Source organism: Notamacropus eugenii, chromosome 2 (genome assembly GCF_028372415.1).
Source record: "Notamacropus eugenii isolate mMacEug1 chromosome 2, mMacEug1.pri_v2, whole genome shotgun sequence".
NCBI lineage: Eukaryota > Metazoa > Chordata > Mammalia > Diprotodontia > Macropodidae > Notamacropus > Notamacropus eugenii.
In genome coordinates this window covers 40,984,443-41,010,716 of record NC_092873.1, presented here as the reverse complement: position 1 = coordinate 41,010,716, position 26,274 = coordinate 40,984,443, and the positions used below count along the sequence as shown (strand labels likewise).

Below are 26,274 nucleotides of genomic sequence, written 5' to 3'. Positions count from 1 at the left end.
AAAGGTACTGGAGTGGTTTGTCATTTCCTTCTCCAGCTCATTTTACAGATAAGGAAACTGAGGCAGAAGGGGCTAAGTGACTTGCCCAGGGTCACACAACTGTGGACCTCAGTTTTCTAGACTGCAAAGGGTAGACTAGGTAGATTAGGTGACTTCTGAGGGCCTTTACTGCTCTAAAGTTATGACCTAGGGAGGTGGCAATGGTGGATAGAGTGCAATGGAGTCAGGGAGACCTGAGTTTAGTCACTTACTAGCTATGTGACCCCTGGACAAATCACCTGACCTCTCTCAGACTCATTTGTTTCTTCATTTGTTAAAATAACAGCATCTCCTTTACAGGGCTATGAGGATCAAGTGAGATAACATAGACTATCTTTGCAAATCTTCAAACACCATAGAAATGCTAGCTGGCTATTCTAAGACTTCCTAGGACCCTTCCTACTCCAGTTCCATGATGCTCTCTGGAAGAGACCCTAGCCTTACCCTCACTTCAGGTACATGGGAGCATGCCTTAGCAAGCACCCCCGCTTCATCTGGATCATCTCAGATTGGTGCTGACACCTCCAATAACCTCAAGCTGGAGGGGACCTTTGAGGTCCCTGAGTCAGCACCTCCCCCAGTTTTACAGATGAGGATGTTGAGGCCCAGACAAAAAGGAGTGATTCCCTGTGAACACAATACTAGTGTAGCCCCAGGTCTTCCTGTGTCCAAGTGCACATTCTCTCCTTTATGGCACGCTGCCTCTCAAAATCCACAAAGGCCATGTTCTAGAAGCAGATGGTCAGGTCCTGGTGCCAAAGTTAACAAGGCAGCCTCGGCTGGGCCTGCAGCCACTTCTCCGTGACTCAGTTGGCTTTCCAAACAGGCGGGTTACTGTTTTCCCATAAGAACGAGCCTCATTTTCCATTCAGAAGTGCAGTGAATAAGCGGGATGGCTTGACCTGGGAGGCTCTGCCATTGGGACCCCCTCGGTAGAGTCTGCATGGGCAGCCCCCAGTGAGACACCTCAGCTAGCCAGGCCTGGTCCAGGATGACAGGGAATTGCCTGAGGTCTCCTTGAGATAGGAAGAGGGGGTGTCCCCTCCCTTGCTTTTGGTGATCAGGAAAGCCAGGACACCAGACTGGTTTTCCAAACAGGAACATAACACGGCAACTCTCTCACTGAGCTGTCTAACTTATTATTAGCAACAGCCACTGCTGCCTGGGAGGGGACCCACTGCCAGTTTTCCTCACTGCAACCACTAAGTTAGCAACTTGACAAGTCAACCATGAAATAATTGCCCAGAACTCAAGCTTGACATACAAAATCATAGCCTGGGAATCAGTGGTTCTATTTAACTCCCTCCTCAACCTTAAGAAACTAGGCTTGCCCTTAAAGGCAAAGCCAACCTCTGTAGGGAAAGCCTGGATCCTAGACTTAGGAATGACCTTCAAGCATGGAATCCTGGCCCCACCCAAACTATCAAAATGATCATTTCTTAAGGGCCTCCTGTAGGAAGATGAAGGTTAAATAAAATCAGTTCCTGCCTTTATGGAACTCATGGACAGGGAAGGGGAAATGACACTAATAATCATAGCTGTGTCTGACTGGTGACCCCATTTTGGAGGGTCTTCTTGGCAGAGATACTGGAGTGGTTTTCCATTTTCCTTCTTCAGTTCATTTTACAGATGAGGAAGCTTGAGGCAAGTAGGGCTAAGTGACTTGTCCAGGGTCACACAGCTAGGAAGTAACTGAAGCCAGATTTGAACACATGAAGATAAGTCTTTTGGACTCCAAGCCCAGTGCTCTACCCACTGTACCACCCAGCTGCCCCTCTATGGGAAAGGCCCAACAACAGCCTCAGGGAGGAGATGATTAGATGATGGAATAATGACAGCTCACACATCTACCACACCTTACATACATGACCTCATTTAATCCCCACAATGCTCCTTTTACCTAAGTGCTATATTAGTTGCCCAAAAGTGTCCAAGGCAGAATTTGAACCAGGTCTTCCTTATGCTGACTCAATAACACTACAGTTCTTTTAAAGGAGGAGGATCCATGGACAATTGGGGAGAAATATGCCCAAGGCATGAAGCCCTATTGGGAGCAGGCTCGACTTATTACCCACTGACCTCCTTAATGAGGGAGCACATTATTCTGGCTCAACTTCCCACTACTTCAAGAGTTCCCCATGGCCTACTCATCTCATGCTACTACCAAAAAAAAGAAAAAAAGAAGGCAAGATGGCATCTAATTTGGGCCGCCCATATGGCTGCCTCCGTCTGCTAAAAGAGAACACCGGATCTGAAAGCACAGGGAGGCATGATTGCCAGTGGAGGTGAGGGTGGCTAGAGGGTCCTGGGGGAGAGAGCTCGGCAGATTAGAGCAGTGAGATGATAAGACCAAGGTTATAAGTGCATGCTACATATTCTGATTGATGGAATGGTAAGAACCCTGAGCTTAAAATCGGAGACCTTAGGTCCAAATCTGGGCCCTGCTGTGGTTGGAGGCACCACTGGGGTGGGAGCGGAGGATAAAAGACAGAAACAGGGCTACATGTAGAATTAGAAGACCTGGGTTCCAATCCTGGCTCTGCATTGACGACCTGGGTGACCCTGAGTAAATCATTTCTACTTCAGTTTCGTCACCTATAACATAAGAGGGTTGGACTAGATGCCTTTTAAGGAGCTTTCCAGTTCCAAGTCTAGGATCCTACTTCCTATCTTGTAAAAGTCATTTAACCTACTGGGGACTCTGTTTTCTTGTCTGTAAAATGAGGGGTTCAGACTGGATCAATCAATCACCTAATACACATTTATTAAGCACCTAAATGTGCCTGGTATAAAACAAGGGGCTTGGGCTAGATCAATCAACTAACAAGCATTTATTAAGCACCTACTATGTGCCAGGCATCATGCTAGGCACTGGAGATACAAAGACAAAAAAAAGTAACTCTTGCCTTCAAGGACCTTACATTCTATGCGGAAGACAACTTATAAGTATTTGTCTATGCAGAATAAATATATCCAGAGTAAATACAAGACAAACACAAGGTTGTCAGAAAGACTGGGCACTAGTCTGCTCTAGAGCCTGGGTTGGAAGACCTGGGATCGGAGATCTTGGCAGACACCAGCCATGGCACCCTGGACAAAGTACTTTGCACTTTCTCCATTATAAGACAAGCATAAGAATATTTGCTCTACCTGCCTCACAGATGGTTGTAAGGGAAGTGCTTTGCAAACCTGAAAGTACTATAGTAACATGAGTCACTGTTAGCATCACTCGATGAACATAAATTGCTCCATTAATCCTGATGAGCCATCCCCTTCCTTGGATGCACTGAATGAAAACACTTAAGAGAGATCATGAAGCGTTCCATGGGAGCCACTCTCACTAATGGAAAACCAATTCCAGATGTGCGTCCTTGGAAGAGGGGAGACCATCTTTAGAGTCATCTTTATGGACAAAAGACAGCCTGTGCTTCTTGCAGTGAAAACAGATGGGGAAAGGGGGTTGGGGGGAATTGTCTTTGGAGCTCCTTCCCCAGTGCCTAGCCTGCCACAGGGCTTGAGACCCAACTGTTTTCTCTCTTGGCGGCTCCATCCAATCCAACCCAACCCAATGAGTTATTAAGCACTATCCTGAGCTTGTAGCCCCAGTCTTCAAGGAGTTTACACTCCATTAGGGGCATAAGACAATAGAGCTTTATTAAGTGACATTCCCAATCAATAAGCATTTATTAAGCTCTTATTGGATACCAGGCACTGTGCTGAGCACTAAGGATATGAAGACAAAACCAAATTGGTCCCTACCTTCAAGGAGCTTACCCACCCACCCATTAGGGTTCATATTCATTATTCCTTCCCTCCCCTTCACTTCCCTTATGGCTAGTGGTTTCTCTCCCTAAATTGCATTCCATCTATTTTATTATGTCTCCTTCAGTGGAACAGGGCATGGGATTTTTTTGTCTTTATATCTTTAGTGTTTGACACAATGCCTGAATGAAGGAATGAATTTTTAAAAGCATTTATTAAGTGCTTACTGTGCGTAAAGGACTGTAATGAGCATTGAAATGTAAGACAGTCTCTACTTTGAAGGAACTTATATTTTAATGGCGGGGGGGGGGGGAGACAACACATAGGGGGAGTTTCAGCTGCAAGTCAGATGGAAAAGTCCTATGGTCCTTAGGCTGCATATTTGCCTGGGCATATTAGGTGACTAATAAGTGCTTATGGATTGCTCTTATCTTCTTTCCCCACTTTGGTCCATCCTGTACACAGCTCCACCACTGCCAGATCTATCTGCTAAAACATTCCTGTTATCCAGTCACTTACCTGCTCAAGAACCCACAATGGCTGGGGATTCCCCTTGGGACTGAACCATTTGTTTATAAATTAATCCCGTCCATTAAAAAATCAAACTAAATGAAGCAGCTCCATATTCCTGACTAAATCAATCAATCAAATATTTACTGAGCACTTCTGTTCTCGGCAGAGGACCCAGCGGTAGTGATAAACTTGACGTAGGCAGAAAGTAGCAAGGAAACCTGATGGCCTAGGCTGGAGGGGGCATCTAGCTGGGTGTAACAGAAGGGAGATGGACCTTAAGACAGAGGCTCTCACAATCCCTGGCTGGGGGACCAGAGGCAAGCTATTAACCTCTCTCGGCCTCCATGTGAGAAGAGAAGAACTTGGATCGCATGCCTCACCTGGGCTGTGGGGAGAGAAGCAATTTCAAGAATTTCAAAAGCAAATTCAGACAAGATCAACACCAACTATGATTATTCCCTGTTTCTCCTTCTTTAAATGAAATCCCTAATTTTCAGGTTACCTCCCCCAGGAAGCCCCAGCTGATCGATTGCCAAGGGTAATATTCTTTCGGTTTTCCATAGTCCTTGGTTTGACAAATTTCTTAACGAATGTACTTATCAGAGCTAGTACTAACTAACCCTAATCTTAATGCAGTTCTTTCTTTCTTTCTCTCTTTTTTCTTTCTCTCTTTCTTTCTTTATTTCTCTCCTCTCTCTGTCTCTCTGTCTCTGTCTCCCTCCCTTCCTCTCTCTCTGTCTCTCTCTCGGTTTCTCTCTCTGTTTCTCTCTGTCTCTCTGTCTCTCTGTTTCTCTCTGTCTCTCTGTCTCTCTCTCTCTGTTTGTCTCTCTCTCTCTCTCTCTCTCTCTCTCTCGTATCTCCCATTAGGGTCAGCAAGGTGGTGCAGTGGATAGAGTACCCAGATTGGAATCAGGAAGGCTCATCTTCCTGAGTTCAAACTTCAAACATTTACTAGCTGTGTGACCCTGGGCAAGTCACTTAACACTGTTTGCCTCAGTTTCCTCATCTGTCAAATAAGCTGAAGAAGGAAATGGCAAACCACTCCAGTATCTCTGCCAAGAAAACCCTACATGGGGTCACAAAAAGTCAGACATGACTGAAATGACTGAACGACAACAGTTCCCATTTAGAATGGAAGTCCCCAGAGGGGAAGGCCAGTGTATTGTCTTTCTTTATATTCCCAGAACTTAGAATTTTGCTTGGCATAGTGTCTCCCTGGAATCAGAGACAGGAAGACTTGAGTTCAAATCCTGCCTTTGACATTGCTGGCTGTATAACTGGGAAAGTCATGTAAACTGCTGTCTGCCTCAGCTTCCCCATCTCTTAAATGGGAATAACAAAAGTACATACCTCCCAGGGTTGTTGTGAGAATACAATTATATTTATGAAGCACTTTGTAAACCTTACTTATTGTTATTATCTACTTCCTGGCTTTGGGGAAGGACTCAGTTCGGGTCAAACTGATTAATGTATTCAAAGAATATTACAACTGGAGAGGAGTTTAAAGACCATCTTGTCTGTGTCTCTGATTTTATAGAGAAAGAGGCTAAAGGGGAGGAGGGGGAGGAGTTGACTTTCACAAGGTCACGGAGGGATGAAGTTAATAGAGTCAGTGTTCAAGGTCAGATCCTCCCACCATACCATGACAGAGCCCTGGGCGCTGAGGAGAACTCAGTACTGGCGATCTGGCATGCCTGGCATCCCCAGAGTGGCAGGTTGGAGGCTCACACCTCAGAAACTGCCAACACCAGTGAAGGGGCCATCACTGAGATACTTCAGTGAAATCACAAGGATGTTTGTTACTAGTCATTCACTTGTTTCACAAACATTCCACAAATGTCTCCTCTGCCCAACAGTGCGGAGGATAAAATAAACATGAATATGAAGCATTCCCTGCTCTCTCAGGCCTTACAGTCTAGTAGGTTGACACATGGATGTAAATTAGTACAACAAAAAGGGGACCTAGGGGTGAGGTGGTGTTGGAGCTTGAGATCACATCTGGCCTGAGAGCAATCAGGAAGGCCTTCCCAGAGGGGGTGGTATTTGAGCTAGAGCTTGAAAGATGGCTAAGATTCTGACAGGTAGAGATAGGAAAGAAAGGCATTCCAGGTGCAGGGAATGGTGTGAGTAAAGGCCCAAGGAGCTAAAGCAAAGATGTCCCCAGGGCTTCCAAGGCCTACTTGTGATGACCATCAGAAGTCTTGGTTTTCTCATCCATTCTGCTGGAGGGGAGAAGGGGCATGGATAATAATGTACAATTCAACATTTATTAAGCGCCTACTGTATTGTAAGGAGCCAGGTCAGGCAAAAATAAAATAGTTCCTGCCCCTTACATTCTCCTAGGGTGACTGCAGCATGTGTGTAGACATTAAGTGAGTACAAAGCAAATTGAGGAAGGGGAGAGCACTAATAATTTGGGGGAGGGAATCAGGAAAGGTTTCATTTAAGTGGGGCCACCTGATGCCTGAAGGAAGATAACAGGTTGAGGAGTTGGCATTTTATCCAAAGCTACAGAAGGATTTAGAACAGGGGAGGAACATGACCAGGCCTGTGTCTTAGGAATATTCATTTGGCAGGTGTATAGAGAGGGACTGTCTCCTGAGATCCAGACCTGTGTAGAGGGAACTCCCAGGAGGGAAACTCCCTCCAGCTATCCAAATGAGCAACTTTTCTGTAACTCGGAGACTGAGAGACAGCTGTACCTCCCCAGAGGTGGGACCTGAACCCAGGTTTTCCTGCCTTTGAAACCAGTCCTTAAATGCTTATTGAGGGGCAGCGAGGTGGTGCAGTACAAAGAGCTCTTGCCCGGGAGTCAGGAAGACCTGAGTTCAAATCTGACCTTAGACACTTACTAGCTATGTGACCTTGGGCAAGTCACTTAACTCCAATTGCCTTAAAGAAAGTCTTTATTTATTGATTGATTGTACTCACTGCACCATGCTGAGTCTCATGACCCTAACAATAGTTGACACATATCTCACTTTAAAGTTGGCAAAGCACTGCATACGCATTATCCCACTGGAGCTCACAAGGGCTGGTTGAGAATAAGCTACGATTGTTTTTGTCCCCATTTTATAGACGAGGTAGTTGCATGGCTGGTAACAGTCACAGGTAGGATATGAACCCAGATTTCCTGATTTTAGGTTCAATGTTCTAACCAGTACACCCTACTGCCTTCCCAAGTGCTCTAAGGCATCATGGATCACTTGACCTGTCTATCCTTCCCAGTCAGCAGAGTCTGTGGGCAGTTGGCCAATCCCTGGCTTGGGATTGAGGTTACCTTTGAGTTCATCCCTCCCAGGGCCATCCTTGAGGCAGGATGCCATAGTGGGAAGAGACTTTAGGAGAAGGGAGGTAGATGTATTTATGACTGGTCTAGCCATCCACTCAAAAAGGGAGATGCCCTTTTGGCACTGTGGGCACCTCCGGCCAGATGGAAAACCAACAAGAAAAATCTGTCCTCACTTCCCCCAGAAAAGCAAACACCACCCAGTGAGTTGGCACAGCCTCGGGCTGTAACCATGTTCCTCCAAGGATTTTAGGATTAGAAACAGTATGGTGCCTGTGTGGGTCTGGAGTCAGAGGACCTAGGTTCAAATTCTCGTCTGCCCCTTCCTAACCCTGTGACTTTGGGAAGTGACGCCTTCTCTGGCTGTCAGCTCCTCCTTTGTCCCATGAGGGGGCTTGGTTCAAATGACCAATGAGATTTTTTCTTGCTCCAAATGCATGATCTGGTAACTGAGTCCAAACCCTCATTTGACAGGGAGAAAAAATTGAGGTGTAGAGATAAGTTAAAGAAGTAGCTAGCAATGGGACAGGTGTGTGAAGCTGGGTCACAGAACTTCACCCTGAAGATGAGAGCTAAGGAGATGTCTCCAAGGGAGATGTCTCCTGAGGTTGTTGGGGCATTCCCATACTCCAGCCTCACCACCTGACTCTGGCCACCCTGAAGCATCTGTCCCCTCCCCCACTCTTCTGTGGACACCACACACACACACACACACACACACACACACACACACACACACACACACACACACACACACACACACACACACACACCCTCGGACTCCTCCCTCTTCCAAGGCTGATATGCCAACACAAAACTGCGTGGAAGCAAACAGCTGCCAGGATACCAGGGGCCACCTGTCAAATGTCAGCTCCAGGGAACGTGGGCTTTTTCTCCAGGGGAGACCTGTGAGCATCACCTCCTTGCCTGGGGCAAGGGCGACTCACCAAAATGTTCCTTAGGAAATCCATCATCTTCCTCCCTCGTCCTTCTGCCTTGGGAGGCTAAGGCAGCCTCTACCGTCTCGTCCCAAGGATCGAAGCAGCCTGTGCTGGTGTCTTAAAGGAACTTCCTCAAGATCAAACAAGGAAATGCTGGTTTTGGGCATCTGCCCAGGACTGTCCTTCCACACTGACTCGCTCTGACCTTTAACCTCACCCCTGGGCTGCCAGATGCCAGATGAATTTGGGGGGTGGGGTGGGGAGGGAGAGGCTGCCTACCCACAGCAGGTTATTCAGGAAACACTTTGTAGGAATTGAGAAAAAAAGGAAAAGTAAATAAATAAGGTGGTGGGTTTTTTCTCCAATCATTCTTTCCCTTCCATTCATGCCTTGGAAGCACCCAGAATGCTTCTGGCTTGAGATGCAGGTTGAAGGGCTGGGCTGGGCTGGAATATGTGAGGGATTGACTGCAAGGGGTCAGCAGTCAGGTTGTGGATGGGGTTTTAATCTTGGCACCCTCACTAACCACCTGAAGACCTTGGGTCAGTCCCTTACCCTTTCTAGGACTTTCTAAGTGATGGGGGGAGAAGGGATAGAGATATGTAATTACACTGAGAGTAGATCTCCTTTCTTTGTAGAAGTGGGAAACTACAGGTATGGATTATTCCATATACCATTAGACTTAGTTGATGGGATGATTGGCTTTGCTGAACTGGTTCCCCCCCACCCCCTTGTTTGTTCTTTGCTAAAAGGGATGGCTGTCTAGGTGAAGGAGGAGGGAGGGATGTATTAGGAGGAGGTGGTAATGTAAAAAACACAAGACAGCAATAAAACATTGTTTGTTTTTTAAACAAGGTCAGAGTTGGACTAAATTAGTACTAAGGTTCCTGCCAGCTCTAATACTTTAGGACATCTGAGTTCTTGATGGAAACGATGCTTTGGGTGGGACCTTGGGGTCTCTTGCTAAGGGCCAAGGATGCCAATTTAAGGTATCTCATTTCTCTGTACCTCAGTTTCCTCTATTTTTTAAATGAAATCTGGCCCCATCCACTTCTACAAGTGAAAGGAGAGAGCTATGGACAGGAGCAGGAGAAGTCATCTGGGAAGGTGAAGGATTATCTGTACAGTCCAAGAGATTTCTGCATCTCCACAGAGACCCACGTGGCCTTGGCAGACAAAAGTACAATTTAAAAATAAATGGACTGGGAATACAGCTGGGGCCAGAAAGCCCCAGAGTGTGGGCCTTGACGGACGCAGTGACGCTGCTGATGGGAACAGAGAAGTGAATAAAGAGAAGCCGACCCCCTGGGATGTCAGCTCAGGGCCCCCACCCCCCCAACTTTCCAGGTTTAGAGAAAGAACAGGCTTTGCTTATGAAAACTGCATCCACAGGAGCTTAGATTCAGAGCTGGCAGCGACCAGGAGGTCTGCTAGTCCAACTCTCTTACCTGATAGACGAGGAAACTAAGGTTCAGGCTCATGAGGTACGAACAGAGACCTGGAAGGGACCTCAGAGTTCATCTGGTCTTCTTCACTTTACAGTATAGGAAACAGCTCCTAGCTGTCAAAGGTGGGCCAGAGAGCCCAGGCCTTTGTCTATAATACTGACTCTCTGTCCTGACCATCTTCAGTGGGGGAAGATGAAATTTCTGAGGTTTCCCTGAATTAGGAGTAGGGAAAAGAAACAGAAGGCCTTTCACATAAAGATCACCAAGACCCCTCCCCTCCATCAGCTCAGTCTCAGGGCTGCTCCAGCTGGCTTTGACTGTCTCACCCTACCTGCCCTAATGCCTTTGGCAAATGAAAACCACTCTCTCGCCCCAGTCAGGCCCACCCTACCTGCACCCACCATATTACACAGAAAATTCCCAAAGTCTTGGTGCTGTCTTAAGCTATGAAAATGAAAACTGGGCTAAGGGTTTGTGACACCCTTAATATATTAGCTCATATCTATGACATGCTTTAAGCACTTACACTCACTCACTATGACCCTGGAAAGTCTCACTTCCATTTTACAGATGAGAAAACTGAGTCTCAGAGAAATAAGGTGGTCATAGGAGCAGTCAATCTATCTCATGCGCTCACTACTGACACAGTACCTACTATGCACTAGCATCTAGGCACACTGATTTAGACCTGGGAGGAACCTCTGACACCATGGAGTCCAAACCCTTTATTTTTACAGAGGAGAAAGTAAAATGCCAGGATTTGAACTGAGATCCTCTGAATTCAGAGCCAGTGCCTATCCCCCTGGGCAGGCTGAGAGCTAAGATTCAAACATATCTCTCCTTTTTGATAACACTCTGGCAGTCCCAGAAATACAGCTTTATCTCTGCTCTCCCTCATGCTCCCCTCATCCTCACCCTCCATGCCCAGCCTCCCACCAGATGTGCAGTATGTTTTTTTCTCTATAATTCCCTCCCCAGTCAGCTTCCTCTCACTGGATTTATTTAAGCTCTGGAAGATGCCGCAGTAGAGAATACAGACCAAGAAATCTCTTCAGAAGCTTGAGGGTGGAGGACAAAGGCTAGGCAAGGCACCACCCCTCCCTTCCCTCCCTGGTGAGGCCTAAGGAAGGCATTTGGATGCTCTCTAAAAATGGCAGGAGGACTGCTGTGTGACCTTGGATAAGTATTTCTCCTGAGCCTGTGCCTCAGGTTCCCCCTTTGTAAAATGAGAAGGTTGGACCAGCTGATTTCCTAAGGTCTCTCTCAGGTATAACACTCTAGGTTTCTTTGCTAAGGCCAGTAGAGTTGGGCCTTGTGGGCCACCCCTCACTATAGGTCATGCTCACTGGCCTACAGTTCACTCACTCCACCATTTGTCCCTTTTTACAACTAACATAAGGATATTTGCTCTCACATTGGCAGTCACTGGCAGCAACTTTCCAAAGATCACCCAAGATCACCCACCTGAGCACACTGGGCCTGCTGACTTGAGTACACCCAGCATAACACAAGCAACTTCCTAAAACGTCCCTGGTCCCAAGGCCTCTCCTTCCGTTCAGTCCTTCATCAGTTGTGTCTGACTCTTCCTGACCCACTTGGGGTTTTCTTGGTAAAGATACTGGAGTGATTTGCCATTTCCTTCTCCAGCTCATTTGACAGATGAGAAAACTGAGGCAAACAGAGTGAAGTGACTTGCCCAGGGTCACACAGATACTAAATGTCTAAGACCAGATTTGAACTCAGGAAGATGAACTGCATTCCAAGGTCAGTGCTCTATCCACTAGGCCACCTAGCTGCCCCTGTGCATGAATATCAGAATGGAAAGAGAGAGGGTAAGAAAAGACGAAACAAATGTCCAACACAGTCTCAGAGTCATTCCAGTGTGGGGCCACAGAAAGAATGCTTGATATGTGGCCAGAGAACCTGGGTTCTAATTTCCCAGGTTACCTGGGTAACCTTGGGCAGGGCACTCTTGGGATCTCAGTTTCCTCATCTACAAACCAAGAGAATTGCGCTACCTGCCCTACAAGGGCCTTTCCTTCTCTAAATCTGGTCTCTTGTCCGCCATTTTGGTAACTTTAATCTTATTATGGGGCCAAAGGGAGTGGGGAGGAGGAAGTAGGGGGTGAAGAGCCAACACTCAGTGACTGTCAGGAAAGATGTGGGTGGGGAGGAAAGGGCCAGGAGCTCCCCATCAATCAAATCAGCCTCTCAGCCTTCGGCACAACGTCATTCTTCACTGTCAGAAGCCCTGCTATTAAGACTTATTAGGATCATCATTTAATTATGAGAACAGCTTGAAAAAAGGGGGGGGGGCAATCCTAAATGAAGAATGTTTCTTCTTTGTCTGTAGTTATCTGCCTGTGTTTACTGTGTTCCTGCAGCCGATCCTGGGCCTGGGCTTTGAGATCCATCCGTGGGATTGGGACAAGCTGTGAGCCCACCCAGCTGCTGAGTACGAGGGGGCATTTTCCTCTTCTCCTTCTTCCCCCCCACTCCAGTCTGTTAGCTTCGTTCTGATACCTAGCCTACGGACACCACATGGGGTCATGAGGAGGAAAGAACCTGAGTTCCAATCCTGCTACCTTCTGTGACCTTGGGAAGTGACCTCATCTCTCTAGGCATTGATTTCCTCATCTTAGCCTAAGAAAGATTTGGGGACCTGTGCGTAGAACTCCATTGCCAGATGTGGAAACACATGCCCCAGTGTAGACACCAAGTCAGCGGGGAGGTAGTGGATAGAATAGGTTCACATCTGATCTTATACACTTAGTAGCTTAGTGTGACCCTGGAAAAGTCACTCAATTCTCTTAGTCAGTTACCTTAAAATAGGGATAACCACACTTCTAGCAGCTACCTCAGTGCTATTGTAAAGGTCAAATGAGACTGTCTGTGTAGACCACTTGGCAAACCTTAAAATGCCATAGATTTTGGTAATTATTGTTAGGAGTGGTAATAATATTATTATTAGAAACCTACAGCCTAGTGTAGAAACCTGTGTCATATGCTCAACTGGGGAGGGGTGCACAGAGACCCTCATGGCTCCTGGGAACTGGTGGGGCCTGGCTTAGCTCCACACCATTCCCCATCCAATTACCTTGGCCCCAGAAAACCTGAGTTCTTGGCCTGTAAGCAAGAGATCCCTGGCTCCGTTTGGTCCTCACTCCAGTTGATGTATATGTGTGTGTGTGTGTGTGTGTGTGCGTGCATGTGTGAGTGAGAGTGTGTGAGTGTGTATGAGTGTGTGTGTGCATGCACATGTGTATGCATGTACCTGAGTGGGTATGTTTGTTTTGGTTGTGACACTTCAGAAGCTGGCACGGGGGAGTCCGAGTCAGTCTGCGTTACTCACTCCTCCCTTCCAGCCCACCATGGTCTTTGTTTTTTGGAGGAGGTGCCCCAGTAAATGATCTCACCTCCCTGCTTACTCATCCCTCTGACACTACTGGGTTTATCTTCTTTCTCATTCCCTTTCAGCTCTCAAGGCAAAAAAAAAAACAAAAAAAAAACCCACCCTCCTGGCTCTTATATAAGGACAGGAAAGCAGCAGCATCCCTGCTTAGCACATCTGGAATCTGGGGCTGGAATTTAGGGCAGCTGAGGCATTCATCAGAGCCAAGGAGCAAGGCCTCTGGGCTAGAGAGGAGCACAGGGCCAGGACCAAGGCCAGGACTGTGGTTGTCCAGTGCATAGCAGGCCTCCCAGCCCCTTCCCTGTCTATTCTCTCCCTATCTATGCATAGGCAAGTTCCAAGAACCATGAATCGCCTACCCTAGTCCCCACTGGTCTTTCTCCCTAGCCCTTGGACCTCAACCTCTCTTTTCGGTCTCCACCCTCTCCCATCATGCTCTCATCCATTTATATGGCTTCAATTATCACCTTTACACAGATGACGCCCAAGTGTGTGTGTGCGTGTGTGTGTCTGTCTGTCTGTGTGTCTATCTACCTCTCCTCTCATCTATCCATCTACTTGCTCATCTCTCTCTATCTCCATCCACTCATCTAACTATCCACCTACTCAATCTATCCATCCACTCATCTATCGTTCCTCTTTCTTTCTTTCTTCCTTCCTTCCTTCCTTCCTTCCTTCCTTCCTTCCTTCCTTCCTTTCTTTCTTTCTTTCTTTCTTTCTTTCTTTCTCTCTCTCTCTCTCTCTCTCTCTCTCTCTCTCTCTCTCTCTCTCCTCCCTCCCTCCCTCCCTCCCTCCCTCCCTCCCTCCCTTCCTTCCTTCCTTCCTTCCTTCCTTCCTTTCTCTCTCTCTCTCTCTCTCTCTCTCTCTCTCTCCCTCCCTCCCTCCCTCCCTCCCTCCCTTCCTTCCTTCCTTCCTTCCTTCCTTCCTTCCTTCCTTCCTTCCTTCCTTCCTTCCTTCCTTTCCATAGCCATGCTCAGTCCTGGGTTTTAGCTCTACATTTCTGACACCTGTGAACATCTCTCCTTGGATGTCTTACTCACATCTCCACAACTGAACTAATTCATCTTTCCAACACTATTTTCATTTTTTTCTTTGTATTACTGATATCTGGCACTCAGTGGACACTTTACACTATACTCATTGATTGAATTTGCCTCAAACCTGTCTTTTCTTTCAACTTCCTATCTCACAGAATCCTCTATTTAGATCTAGAAGGGAAGTGAGTCCAGATTCCTCTTTTCTATTGAAGGACCCAATATCTTCCCAGTCAACCAAGCACAAAAGTTCCTAATTATTTATGATTCTTCCTTCTCCCTCACTCCCCCACAGGTAATCAGTTGCCAAAGCATAAGATTATAAGCTTGAAGGTAAAAGGAATCTTAGAAGTCATCATGAAACTGAAAAAGATAGAGTGACTTAGAAAACCACAAATTAACATTATCTATGTTGGATATTTATCTATTTTTGTGAGATATTTCCTAGTTACATTTTCATCTGGCTCCAGCCACACAGCTGTGTAATTGGTGCATCTGATTTATGTCCTCGATGTATGATGATGACACATCCTTGATTCACAAATGAGGAACCTGAGATCCAGAGAAATGACTTACCCAAGATCACATAGGTCACAATGACATAGCTGGGACTCAAGCCTAAGTCCTCTGACTTTGCTCCCAACACTATGTCTGTCCACTGTATCATGCTAGCAAACCTCCCTTGGAAACTTCTGCCATGTCTATCCCTTTTTTTCTATGCCTTTGGCCTAGTTTAGGCCTTCATGCCATCTCCTGTTCACTACTATATGTAATAAGTGCTACTCAAAACAGTCATTAAGTCCCTTCCCTTCCCTCTGCCCCAATGGCTATATTACTTCGTGTATGTTCCATTTGCTGTACACAATCAATCTCTCCATTATTTAAATTTATTACCCATTCTATAGATGACCCAGGTTCTCTTCCCCATTCTCCCTGCCACTGGCCCAGTTCCATTGAGTGCAACAAATATTTATTTAGTGCCTACTAAGTATATAGAATTGAGATTAAGAACTGAGTGGAGATAGAAACTTTTGATATGACTTGCTCCTGGCCTTCATGGAATTTATAGTCTACCAGGAGAGAAGGCACTAATAACAATACTGCAAACTAATGCATGATAAGACAGGTGGAAACAAGGCGCCCTCTGAGGTCGAGAGATGGGAAGGTCATGACAGACTATAAACCATGGAGGGAGGGAGGGAAGGGGAGTCTTTCAAGCCTAACCAAAGGGACAGAGGTTGAAAGGTATGTGGTGCTGGATTTGAGTCCTGCTGCAGCCACCTTACCTGGGTGATCTTGGGCAAGCCATTTCAAAGTTAGCTCCTCTGCAAAATGTGGAGAAGGACTAGGAAAACCCAAAGGTCCTCTCCAGTTCGATGGTAGTACCAGGTGGCAGGCCGTACTGAGGCGCCATACTAAGAACTTGAAATTTAGGACTCAAATGGTGGCCAGAGGAAGGGATCTAAACTTTATTCAGCAGGCAGGGAGAAGTGTTTTGAGCAAACAAATGATGAAAATATCTCTGTGTGTGAGGAAGATAAATCTGGAAGAAGGGTAGTTTAGAGGAAGGGGAAAGGTACAGACCTGAAGGTCTATTGAGAAGCTACTGCAGTAGTTCAGGAGAATGATAATAAAGGGGATGGTGGGAATAGAAAAAAGTAGACAAAGGTGGAGCCATAGTGCACAGAGTGCCAGGCCTGGAGTTGGGAAGACTGATCTTCCTAGTTCAAATTTGGCATCAGACCCATACTAGCTGGGACTCTGGGCAAGTCACTTCACCCTGTTTGCCTCAGTTTCCTCATTTGTAAAATGAGCTGGAGAAGAAAATGACAAAACACTCCAGTATCTTTGCCAAGACCACCCCAAATTGTGTCATAAAGACTTGGTCATGACTGAAAATGGCCATATAACAACAGACAAATAAATGCAAGTGATATTTCAGAGACAGAAATCAGAGGACTTGAGTAGACAGGAGAAGTAAAAGAAAAGGAAGACTTTTAAAGTGTCTTGTAATTATATCTATATAGGTTGGTTTGCCCTGGAAGATTGATTGCCCTGGAAGATTGATTCCCAGATATTTAGGCATCTTAAAATTTTGAATGGAACTTCCCTTTTTATTATTTCCATATGGATTTTGTTATTGCTAAAAAGAAACACTATTGAGTTTTTGTGTATTTTGTATCCTGGTATCTGAAGCTATCGTCTCAATTAGCTCCTTTCCTGATTTTCTAGGGTTTTCTAAGTAAACCATTATGTTGTCAGCAAGTACAGATTGTTTCATTTCCTATTTGCTTATGCTTTTCCCTTTAACTTCTTTCTCTTGTCTTATTTTTGAATTTTATTTTTCTTTTAAAAATATTAATTAATTTTTAATTTTCACCATTTACTTCCTTAAGATTTTAAGTTCTCCCCCTCCCTCCCTTCCGCCCACACCAAGACAACGTGCAATCTGATACAGGCTCTACATATACGTTCATATTAAACAAATTTTCACATTAGATATGTTGTAAAGAAGAATGAGAAGCAATGGGAGGAACAATGTTTTATTAATATTATAAGCATCTCTAGAACTTGACATGAACATATGTCTAATAACAGTGGGGAGAGAGAGTGAGCATCCTTGCTGTACTCTTGTGTTTAATAGGAAAAGTTCTAACATTTCCCTTAAGCAAGGGAAGAGCCAAGATAATAACTAAGGTTTCATGTTAAATTTGAGGTGCTGATGGAACACCTAAATAGAGACGAAGTTTTTCTTATGTAGCAGGAGGAACACAGGACTTGGAAACAGGAAGATGTGGGTTCCTTTCTTACCTCTGACACTTACCAGCTATGTGTGGGTAAGACACCAAATCTCTCAAGCCTCAATTCCCTCATTTGTCAAATGGGGAGAATAAAACCAGTAATACCTAGCTCACAGGTTTGTCATGAGGATCAACTAAGACAATGTAGAGAAAGTTCTTTGCAAACTTTTGAGTGCTCTATAAATGGCTGTCCTCATTATTATGTCTTGTTGACAGTTGGGGATTTGGGTCTGGAGCTTAAGAGAGAGCTCAGGGTGGGAAATACTTAGGAGTAGGAAACCCATCTGCTCTAGTAAACTGAAACCAGTCCAAAAGGATCTTATTTCAGCTAATGGCAAAACTGTGATTTTTGGGATATCGGTGAATTCCAGTTTTCTAGGTTCTCCTTGCTTATTCCCTTTCATCACCCCCTCTTATCTCTGGATAGATCATAGAACCTCAAAATTGGAACTTCAGATGCTGCCTAATTCAAACCAAACTTGAACAAAAATTTCCTCTCCAATGCACCATCCTTTATTTAAAGACCTCTTGGGAGATCAAGTGAGATAATGTATTCTCTTAGCACAGAGTCTGGCACATAGAAGGTGCTATTTCCATTCTTTCCTCTACTGAAGGGGTACCTTCATATTTGGAACACTGTTTTCTTGACTTTCACCCAAAGCTTCTAGTTTTACTCTTTTTAAACAAAATAAGGCAATTCCCTCTTCCGCTCTGACTGAAAGTCTTGATCTCTGATTTCATTGGCACAGGGAATGCCCAATGAGGAAATTCCCTCTACCAAAGTAGATAAGCACCTGCCCTGTACATCTAGCCTTAGTTGCTTATTTTTTGAGACAATAAATGACTTGTCTGGGGTCCCACACTCAGTCTGGGTCAGAGTGGAGATCTGAACCTAGGTCGTCCTGTCTCTTAGACCAGTCACCTATTCTCGTGACTAAAACTTAATGGGAATCAGCTACTCAAGGAATGGTGGCTAGAAGGTGCCTAGCACCCTGCTGGTCCTCATAAAGGAGACCTGAAGGGGAACAAAGATGAAAGGACAGTGGTTCTGCCCTTCTTGCTTCTGATCTGTCCTCAACATGGGGGCTGGATGGAGCAGGTTCTGTCAGTCTAAGCCAGAGCCAACGACAGTGAAAGGTGCCAGCTTCCGCCAAGCAAAGTCAGGGGGCAGGAAGCAAGACTTATCCTTTCTACCTTGCTGGCTGGCCTTGCCATTGAAAGCCATTTGGAGGGAATTGGAGTTTGGCAACCAGAAGTCTCTGGTTTTGCTTCCCCACTCCTACTTAATTATTACCCAAATAAATATCGCAGTCACGGAATCATCTTGGCAGTCCCCAGGCACCAACAGCCTAATTATTCTTGTTCACCACAGTGGCTGCTTGCAGGTCTTCATGTTAAATGGATTTCTTCCTCATAAGACAGATGCCAAAAAACATACAAATTCATTTTTGGTGGGGGAAGAGGATGAGGAATGCAAAGCAGCTTAGTGGGAGGGGTCCGTCAGAATTGAGTTCTAGGTTGGGGGGAAAGAGTTGTCTGACTTGAGAAGGCTGAAAAAGGAGTGTGGATCATACGAGCTCAAGGTTAGTAATAGAAATGACCTTCCAGGTTATCTAGTCCAAGCCCTCCATTTTATATTTGAGGACGCTGAGGCACAGAGAGGTTAAGACTTGTCCAAGTCATTCAGGAAATAAGAGGCAGAACTGGGATTTGAACGAGGGTGATGTGTCTTCAAATCCTCCCACAGTACATTCACAGTAACATCAAGCATCCTCCTGCCCCTCAGTACCTCTGTGACCTTGGATGTTTCCCCACATTTCCTGGGCTTCAGTTTCCTCATCTTTAAAGTGAGGGGGTGACCTTGATAACCTCCAAGGTCTTTCCACCTCTAAATCTGATTATTATTAGACCAACCACCCAGATACATGTGCATTTGCATGTGCATTTACACATGCACACACACATAACCAGACTTACATACAAGCGTAACAAATGGATCTTTGACAGATCTGAGAATGCCAGGATGGCCCTCTGGGGCTCCAAAGAATGTCTAATCCTTTTTTCCACATGACAGCCCTTTAAATGCTTAAAGGCAATGAGCATAATACAGTAGAAAGGATGCTGGACTGGGTATCAGAAGGTCTGGTTATGAATCCCAACATGTACCAGGTTTTCCCCCATAGTCCTAGGTCATCTGCAATTTCCATTCATCAGTGTTCATAAAGGTTACTCCCCTCCTCTATAAACACCAGTGACTCCCTATTACCTTGAGTATAAAGCATGAACCCTTCTCTATGACTTTAAAGCCTTCATAACTCGGCCCCCATTCCATCTCTCCAGCCTCATACTAATTTTACTCCCTCTCATTCCTCTCCAGATTTCCTCTACCATCCTGAAGCCACTCTGGGATCCAGCTCTTTCTTCACTCTCCAGTCCCAGAATTCACACATGGAGGAAGTTAAGTACCAGCTTGCCCCTCTGGCTTCTCCTTTGGCTGGATGATTTCAACCTACAAATGACGCCAACCTTTTCTCATTCATCTCCAGACAACACTTAGGACTTCTGCCATGCCCCTAAAGCCTAGATGGGCAATGGATAAGACCTGAGTTCAAATCCAGCCCCAGACATTTGCTAGCTATATGTCACTGGTTAAGTCATATAACCCCTGTCTACCTCTATTTCCTCAACTGTAAAATGTGAATAATAATAGTAGCTACCCTCCCCCTGAGTTATTGCTAGGATCAAATGAGATAATATTTTTAAAGTGCTTGGCATATAGTGAGCCCTTAATAAATGTTAGTTGGCTGACTCTCCTTCCTGCACTCTGAGGTCCAACCTTCTCTCTGTTCCTCACACATAGAATTCTGTTTCCCATCTCATGCCTTTGCACTGACTGTGTTTCATGCCTACAGTGTATTCCTCCTTCCTTTCCTCCCTCTACTTTTAAGACTCAAGTTGAGTACCATCTTCTATATAAATCCTCCCCAGTTACCCTCAATTGCTAATGACCTCCATCCTTAATGCTCTTGAATATGTTTTGCATTTATTTAACACTTATTTATATACGTTCATGCAAGCTTCTCAAGAGTAGGGATTGGCTCATTGTTTGTGGCTATATCCCCAGCACCAACCATAGTGCTTATTAATATAACAATAAACATTTATTTAAATTATTTTAATTAGCTCAATAAATTATAATTTTAATAAAATTAATAAATTATTTAAATAAAAAGCATAAATAAATGAAGAAGTACTTTAAAAATGCTTGCCAGTGGATTGGGTGTTTGATTGATACTGTATGAGACTTTGGCCAAATCCTTTAACTTCTCTGACTCTCAGTTTCCTCTTCTGTCCAGACAAGGAATTAGTTGCCATTATTTTCATCAGTACCAACTACATGATGTTTCTTATTGCCCTTGGGAAGCCAACTCCAGGGACCCCTTTATTCATCTCCCCAAGAACAACATGCTATCCATCCTTCCACTCAGCTTCCATTACTATGTCCTCAGTGAGAATAGTGATAAAGATGGAGTGGTGTGGCTCCTTTAAGAATGTGTAACATCCGACGAGGATGTCACATTTAGAGTACCAACTGTGAAAGGAACTCATACCTAAAAACTCTGTGACTCTTAGCATCCTCTATTCCTCAGCCCACCTCCCTTATCCATCCCTCCACGGGCATTACCACAGAAGCCAAAGATGGTCGCCTAAGACTAAGGTCTAGTTTGTATTTGGATCTGTTCTCTTGGCTCATCATGACTGAAGCCTTCTCCCCCTAGTGGCCAGTCCTGTAGGAGGTGAGCTTCTTGGTACTTAGCTAGGTAAGTCCTTTGCAGACAGTTTGTCACACTTGAAATTAGTCTAACTGGGCAGGAAACGCCAGTTTAACGTGGCCTTCAAGAATCTCCATGCACTGAACAGGATACAGGAACAGACAGAACAAAAAATCCATGCATGCCGTCCTGCATGAGATTTCAGACGCAGAGAATGGATGAGATGAATCACTGTCCTTTCCTGATGCAAACAGAATTGGGTTAAGTTTTTATTGACCTCTCCTAAAGGTCCCCCACACTCAAGACAAGGGGAAAACCAGAGAGAACCAGTGAATCGTAAAGTTTTAAAGTTGGAGAAGACCTTAGGAGGGCATCAAGTCCATGAATTAATTATTAACCCAGGGTCCACAGACCTTCAAGAGGTTCATGGATAGATTTCAGGGTTCTGTGAACTTGGATGAGAAAAATTATACCTTTATTTTCAGTAACCTCTGACTGAAATATAGCATTTCCTTCAAGAAGTGCTTAATTAATGTGTATTGACTAACTGAATTAAATACAGGATTTGGAGAAGGAGTCCATTGGCTTCACCACACTGCTGCCAAAGGGGCCCAAGAAACAAAAGGGGAGGAAGAAGCCCTGTTTCAGTCCAACCCACGGCTGACAAGGAATTCCTTTTACAGTATAAGTGACAAGTGGCCCTTCAGCCCTGCTTGAAGACATCCAGTGAAGAGGGGGGACTCTCTACTAACTACTTCCCATTGCTCCTGGTTCTAGCCTCTGGGAGCCAATCAGAACAAGGCAAATCCCTCCTCCTCCTCCTCTTCCTCCTCCTCTTCCTCTTCCTCCTGTTCTCTTTCTTCCCCCTCCCCTTCCCCCTTCCCCTCCTCCTCCTACCCCGGAAAGCCCTTCAAATACTTGAGGACAAGAGAGAGGAAGAGGGTGAGGCAGACAGAACACAAGCCAGACTCTCTATCCATTCTCTCTCCACCCAGCCCAGCTCTCCAAGTGGAAGGCAAATACATTCAGCTGAGGCATTGGAGGGAGGAGGGAGAAGCAGAGATTTCAGCCACTTCAGTGAAAGATTGTTCCTGAGAACAAACCAGGCTTTTCAGACCTTCTTAGTTGCAGGTCCAGGACTGGAGATTATATCTATACTCACATCCCTATCTACTTCTACATCTTTATCTATATGTCTGTCTGTCTATAAGTAGGTAGCTATATCTATCTATAAATATATAGAGATAGATATAGGAATAGATATAAATATAGGTATAGGTATAGATATAGGAACAAATATAGGTATAGGTGTTTATATATATTAGATTATAAATATAGAGATATGGAGAAAGGTACAGGTATAGATATAGATGTAGGTATAGATATAGGTATAGGTATATGTACATTATAAACATATAATGAGAGTTATAGATTAGATATAGGTACAAATAAAGATATAGGTAGAGATATATAGATTATAAATAGATATAGAAAAGGCATAAGTATAGATATAGGTATAAATATAGGTGTATGCATAGGTGTATATATGATTACAAATATAGATATAAAGCATAGATACAGTTATAGATATAGGTATAGGTATATATACATTATAAATATATAGAGAGAAAGGTATAGATATAGATTAGATATAGGTATAAACATAAGTATAGGTACAGATATATATAGATATAGGTGTAGTATATATAGACAGAGAAATTATAAACATATAGATACAAAGAAAGGCCAGTATTAGATATAGGTATAAATATAGGTATAGGTATTGACATACATTAGATTAGATATGGGAAAAAGCATAGGTATAGATAGGTACAAATATAGATATAGGTATAGATATATAAACTATAAATATCTAGTGAGAGAGTTATAGATTAAATATAGGTATAGATATAGGTATACATATGCGATTATAAATACAGATATAGAGAAAGTTATAGATAGACGTAGAGGTGATATTGCCCTGTGAGGTAGGGACCCTTATTGTTCTCAATTTACAGAGGAGAAAACTAAGTCTCAGAGACATTCAGTGACTTACCCAGGGTCACACAGCTAATAAATGTCTACAGTGGAAATCCAACCCAAGTCTTCCCAATTCATTCATATCCCAGCCCTTCTTGGGGAGAGCAAATAAGAAAGGATATAATCAGAATTCAATCAAACCTGACTTCCTAGTCATCAGCAGCTGGTTTGTTTGGTAGGGAGAGGTTGCTGCTAGTAAGGCCACGGTCATGGGTTTGATTGCTATGGGGGATGGTGGCAGGTGGAGATTGTACCTTATTTTCCAGCCATAGAATATCTCCCACTCATCCAGGACAATCATTTAACAAATGTCTTCCCTTGGACAGAAAAGTCCAAGTGCAGGAGACAAGATGGTTCAACGCAGTCCATCCCCAGGAGTTACAACACAAAAGACCTATCTCTTTAGATCAAATGAGATAATCTGATATACCAATGTTAATTCTTAAACTAATAATTGCCTAAATACATATGAAGGGCTTTGCGAACCTTAAAGTGCTGTATAAATGTATCATCATCATCATCATCATCATTTTGACACAAAACATCTGTTCATGCACAGCCCAGGGTCTTCTGCTGCAGGGCTAATTTTTCCCTTCGATCCCACCTTCTCAACTGTAAGGCAGAAGCCGTTGTCGCTCCTCACCATATGAGCCAGGGATGGCAGATGCATATGCTGCCTTTCTCAGACACACACAGCAGCACCCTTGCTTCCGTACTCTGAGTCCCGAGATAGGTGGGCATGCTAAGTCCTTCCTTCAGAGAGGAAGCCTGGAATCATGGGAAGACAATTGGCTGTGGAGTCGGAGGACCTGGGTCTGAATCAACCCAAACTAACTAACTGGACAAGTCACTTAAATTCACCTGACTCCAGCTTCTTCGTGTTTAAAATGAGGGAGGTGCCTTAAGCTGGCAAAAATGAGATCACAGATTTAGAGCTGAAAGGACCTTGTTGGTGGTGTTTTGTTTTTGTGTCTGATTTTCCATGACCCCATTTGAAGTTTTCTTGGCAGAGATACTAGAGTGATGTGCCCTTTCCTTCTCCAGCCCATTTGACAGATAAGGAAACTGAGGCAAACAGGATGAAATGACTTGGCCTGGGTGATATAGCTGGGAAGTATCTGAGGCTGGATTTGAACTCGGGAAGCTGAATCTTCCTGATCCAAGCCTGGTTCTCTATCTGCTGCACCACTTGATTGTCTCAAGGCAGGGACTTCAGAAGAAATCTAATCCGAATTATTTATTTTACAGTGGATGAAAATGAGATCCAGAGAGATTGAATCCGTTGCTCAAGGTCACATAGGTAGTAAGGGTTATAGGTGGGATTTGAACCCTGGGCATATCACATAACTTCTCAATTCCTGTAAGGGACAGAGAAGAAGTGCAATTGCATTTGTAGAAGGAATTCTCTCACCTGGGAGTAATCTGTACCAATAAAATCATAGATCTAGTCCCTATGTCCTATCCTCGGACTCCAGAGACTTGCCTAGGGACATGCAACTATAAAGAATCAGATTTGAAACTCAAAGCCTGGTCTTATGGTGGTCCTAGGCTTGGAGTTAGGAAGACCTGAGTTCAAATCCAGCCTCAGACACTTCCTAGCTGCATGACTCTGGGCAAGTCACTCAACTTCCCCCATGTATTTCCTCATCTATAAAGTAGATAGCCTCCTAGGCTTGCTGTAAGGATAATAAGACTTGCAAACTTTAAAGTATAATATTTATTATTATATCTATGATCTCATAACTCCAAGTCTGATTTGCTTTCTAATGCACTAGCCTACCATCGAAATCCATCTGAAGGTTGGAAGTGCTCAACATCTGGGCCTGTTGGATCTAGATGGGGGCAGCCTTCCAGTTCTGAACCTTCAATCCCTGTCCCTCTCTGGGGTTCTGAGATGACTTGGATCTTGCCTTAGTGAACGTACTTGGGCTGCTAGTTAGGAAGACTTCCTCAGTTCAAATCTAACCTTGCTGGGTGATCCTGAGCAAGTCGCTTCACCCTGTTTTCCTCAGTTTCTTCATCTGAAAAATGAGCTAGACAAGGAAATGGCCATCACTTCCTTTATCTCTGCAGGAAAACCCCAGATGGGGTCACAGAGAGTCAAACATGACCGAAACAACTGAATGATAGTGAACTTTGTACCCGGTTGGGACTGGCTGCCTCTCTGAGAAAAGGGGTTTTAATTTTAATTTTATTACAAAAACAGCTTAAGCAACATCCCATGGGAAACTTTTAACTATGAAAAACAAGCAGGTATAAGAGGGAGTCACAGGGTCATGGGAAAGAATAAGGGAGAATTTGAAGCTCATGAAGAAGAAACTATCTCTGGGCTTCCAAATTCTCTTTGAATTGGTGTTGAAGTGCAAATATTTTCTACATTAGATGAAATCCAAATGTCCACAGAACCCTAGAGTGCCAGAGAAGTGAGGTATCTTAGGAGGAGCTGAGATGCAGAGCAGATAAGTGACTTCACAGGTCATGAGTCCAGAGCTAGAGGGGCCCTCAGAGCTCACCCAGTCTGACCCCTACATTTTGCAGAAGACCAAATTGCGGCCCCCAAAAGGGAAGTGATTTGCTCGAGGTCACACAAGTAGAAACTGTCAGAGATGCTGCTAGGATGCAGGCCCTCAAGGTTCAGTCCTGGGGTCACACTTCAGAAAGGCCATTCATAAGCTGGAGCTCTGAGCTTATACCATATGAAGTTAAGTGGAAGAAAATGGGGGCATTTAGACTGGAGATGGGACATGAGCCTGGTCTTCTTGAATTTGAGTGGCTAACACGTGAATGAGGGATGAGACTTGTCCTGCTTTACTCCTGGAGGACAGAATTCTGATTCTGCCACTGGGTGTCCCTGGGCAAGTCACTTAGTTTCTCTGGGTCTCAGTTTCCTCATCTGTAAAATGAGGGGGTGGTGTAGATGATGTCTGAGGTCTCTTCCAGTTTGAAATGTGTTATCTTACAATCCTATGAAGTTACCAAAAAAATGAATCATATTTTGTTTAAGGAAAAAATCTAGAGTCAGCTAGGTAGCACATAAGATAGAGCACTGGCCCTCAGGAGGACCTTAGTTCAAAGCTGGTCTCAGACACTTACTAACTGTGTGACCCTGGACAAGTCACTTAACCCTACTTGCCTCAAAAAAAAAATCTGACTTAGATTAGAATCATCCTAAAGTGAACGGACTACCTTGTAAGGTAATAAGTCCTCCCTAAATGGAGGTCT

At 44.5% G+C, this 26,274-nt stretch overlaps 1 protein-coding gene across 6 annotated transcripts in view; it reads right to left on the bottom strand.

Annotated features, from left to right (window-relative positions):
* The window catches only part of RAP1GAP2 (RAP1 GTPase activating protein 2), a 250,245-nt gene that overhangs the window by 66,555 nt on the left and 157,416 nt on the right, over nucleotides 1–26,274 (bottom strand). Inside the window, exon 1 of one of the 6 annotated variants that reach the window (XM_072639993.1) lies at nucleotides 8,551–14,131. The exons of the other annotated variants lie outside the window; for them this stretch is intronic. Coding sequence (XP_072496094.1) covers nucleotides 8,551–8,577 — 27 coding nt within the window. The 5' untranslated portion in view covers nucleotides 8,578–14,131. Of the gene's footprint in view, nucleotides 1–8,550; nucleotides 14,132–26,274 lie in introns of those variants that run through there. 6 annotated transcript variants of the gene reach the window in all.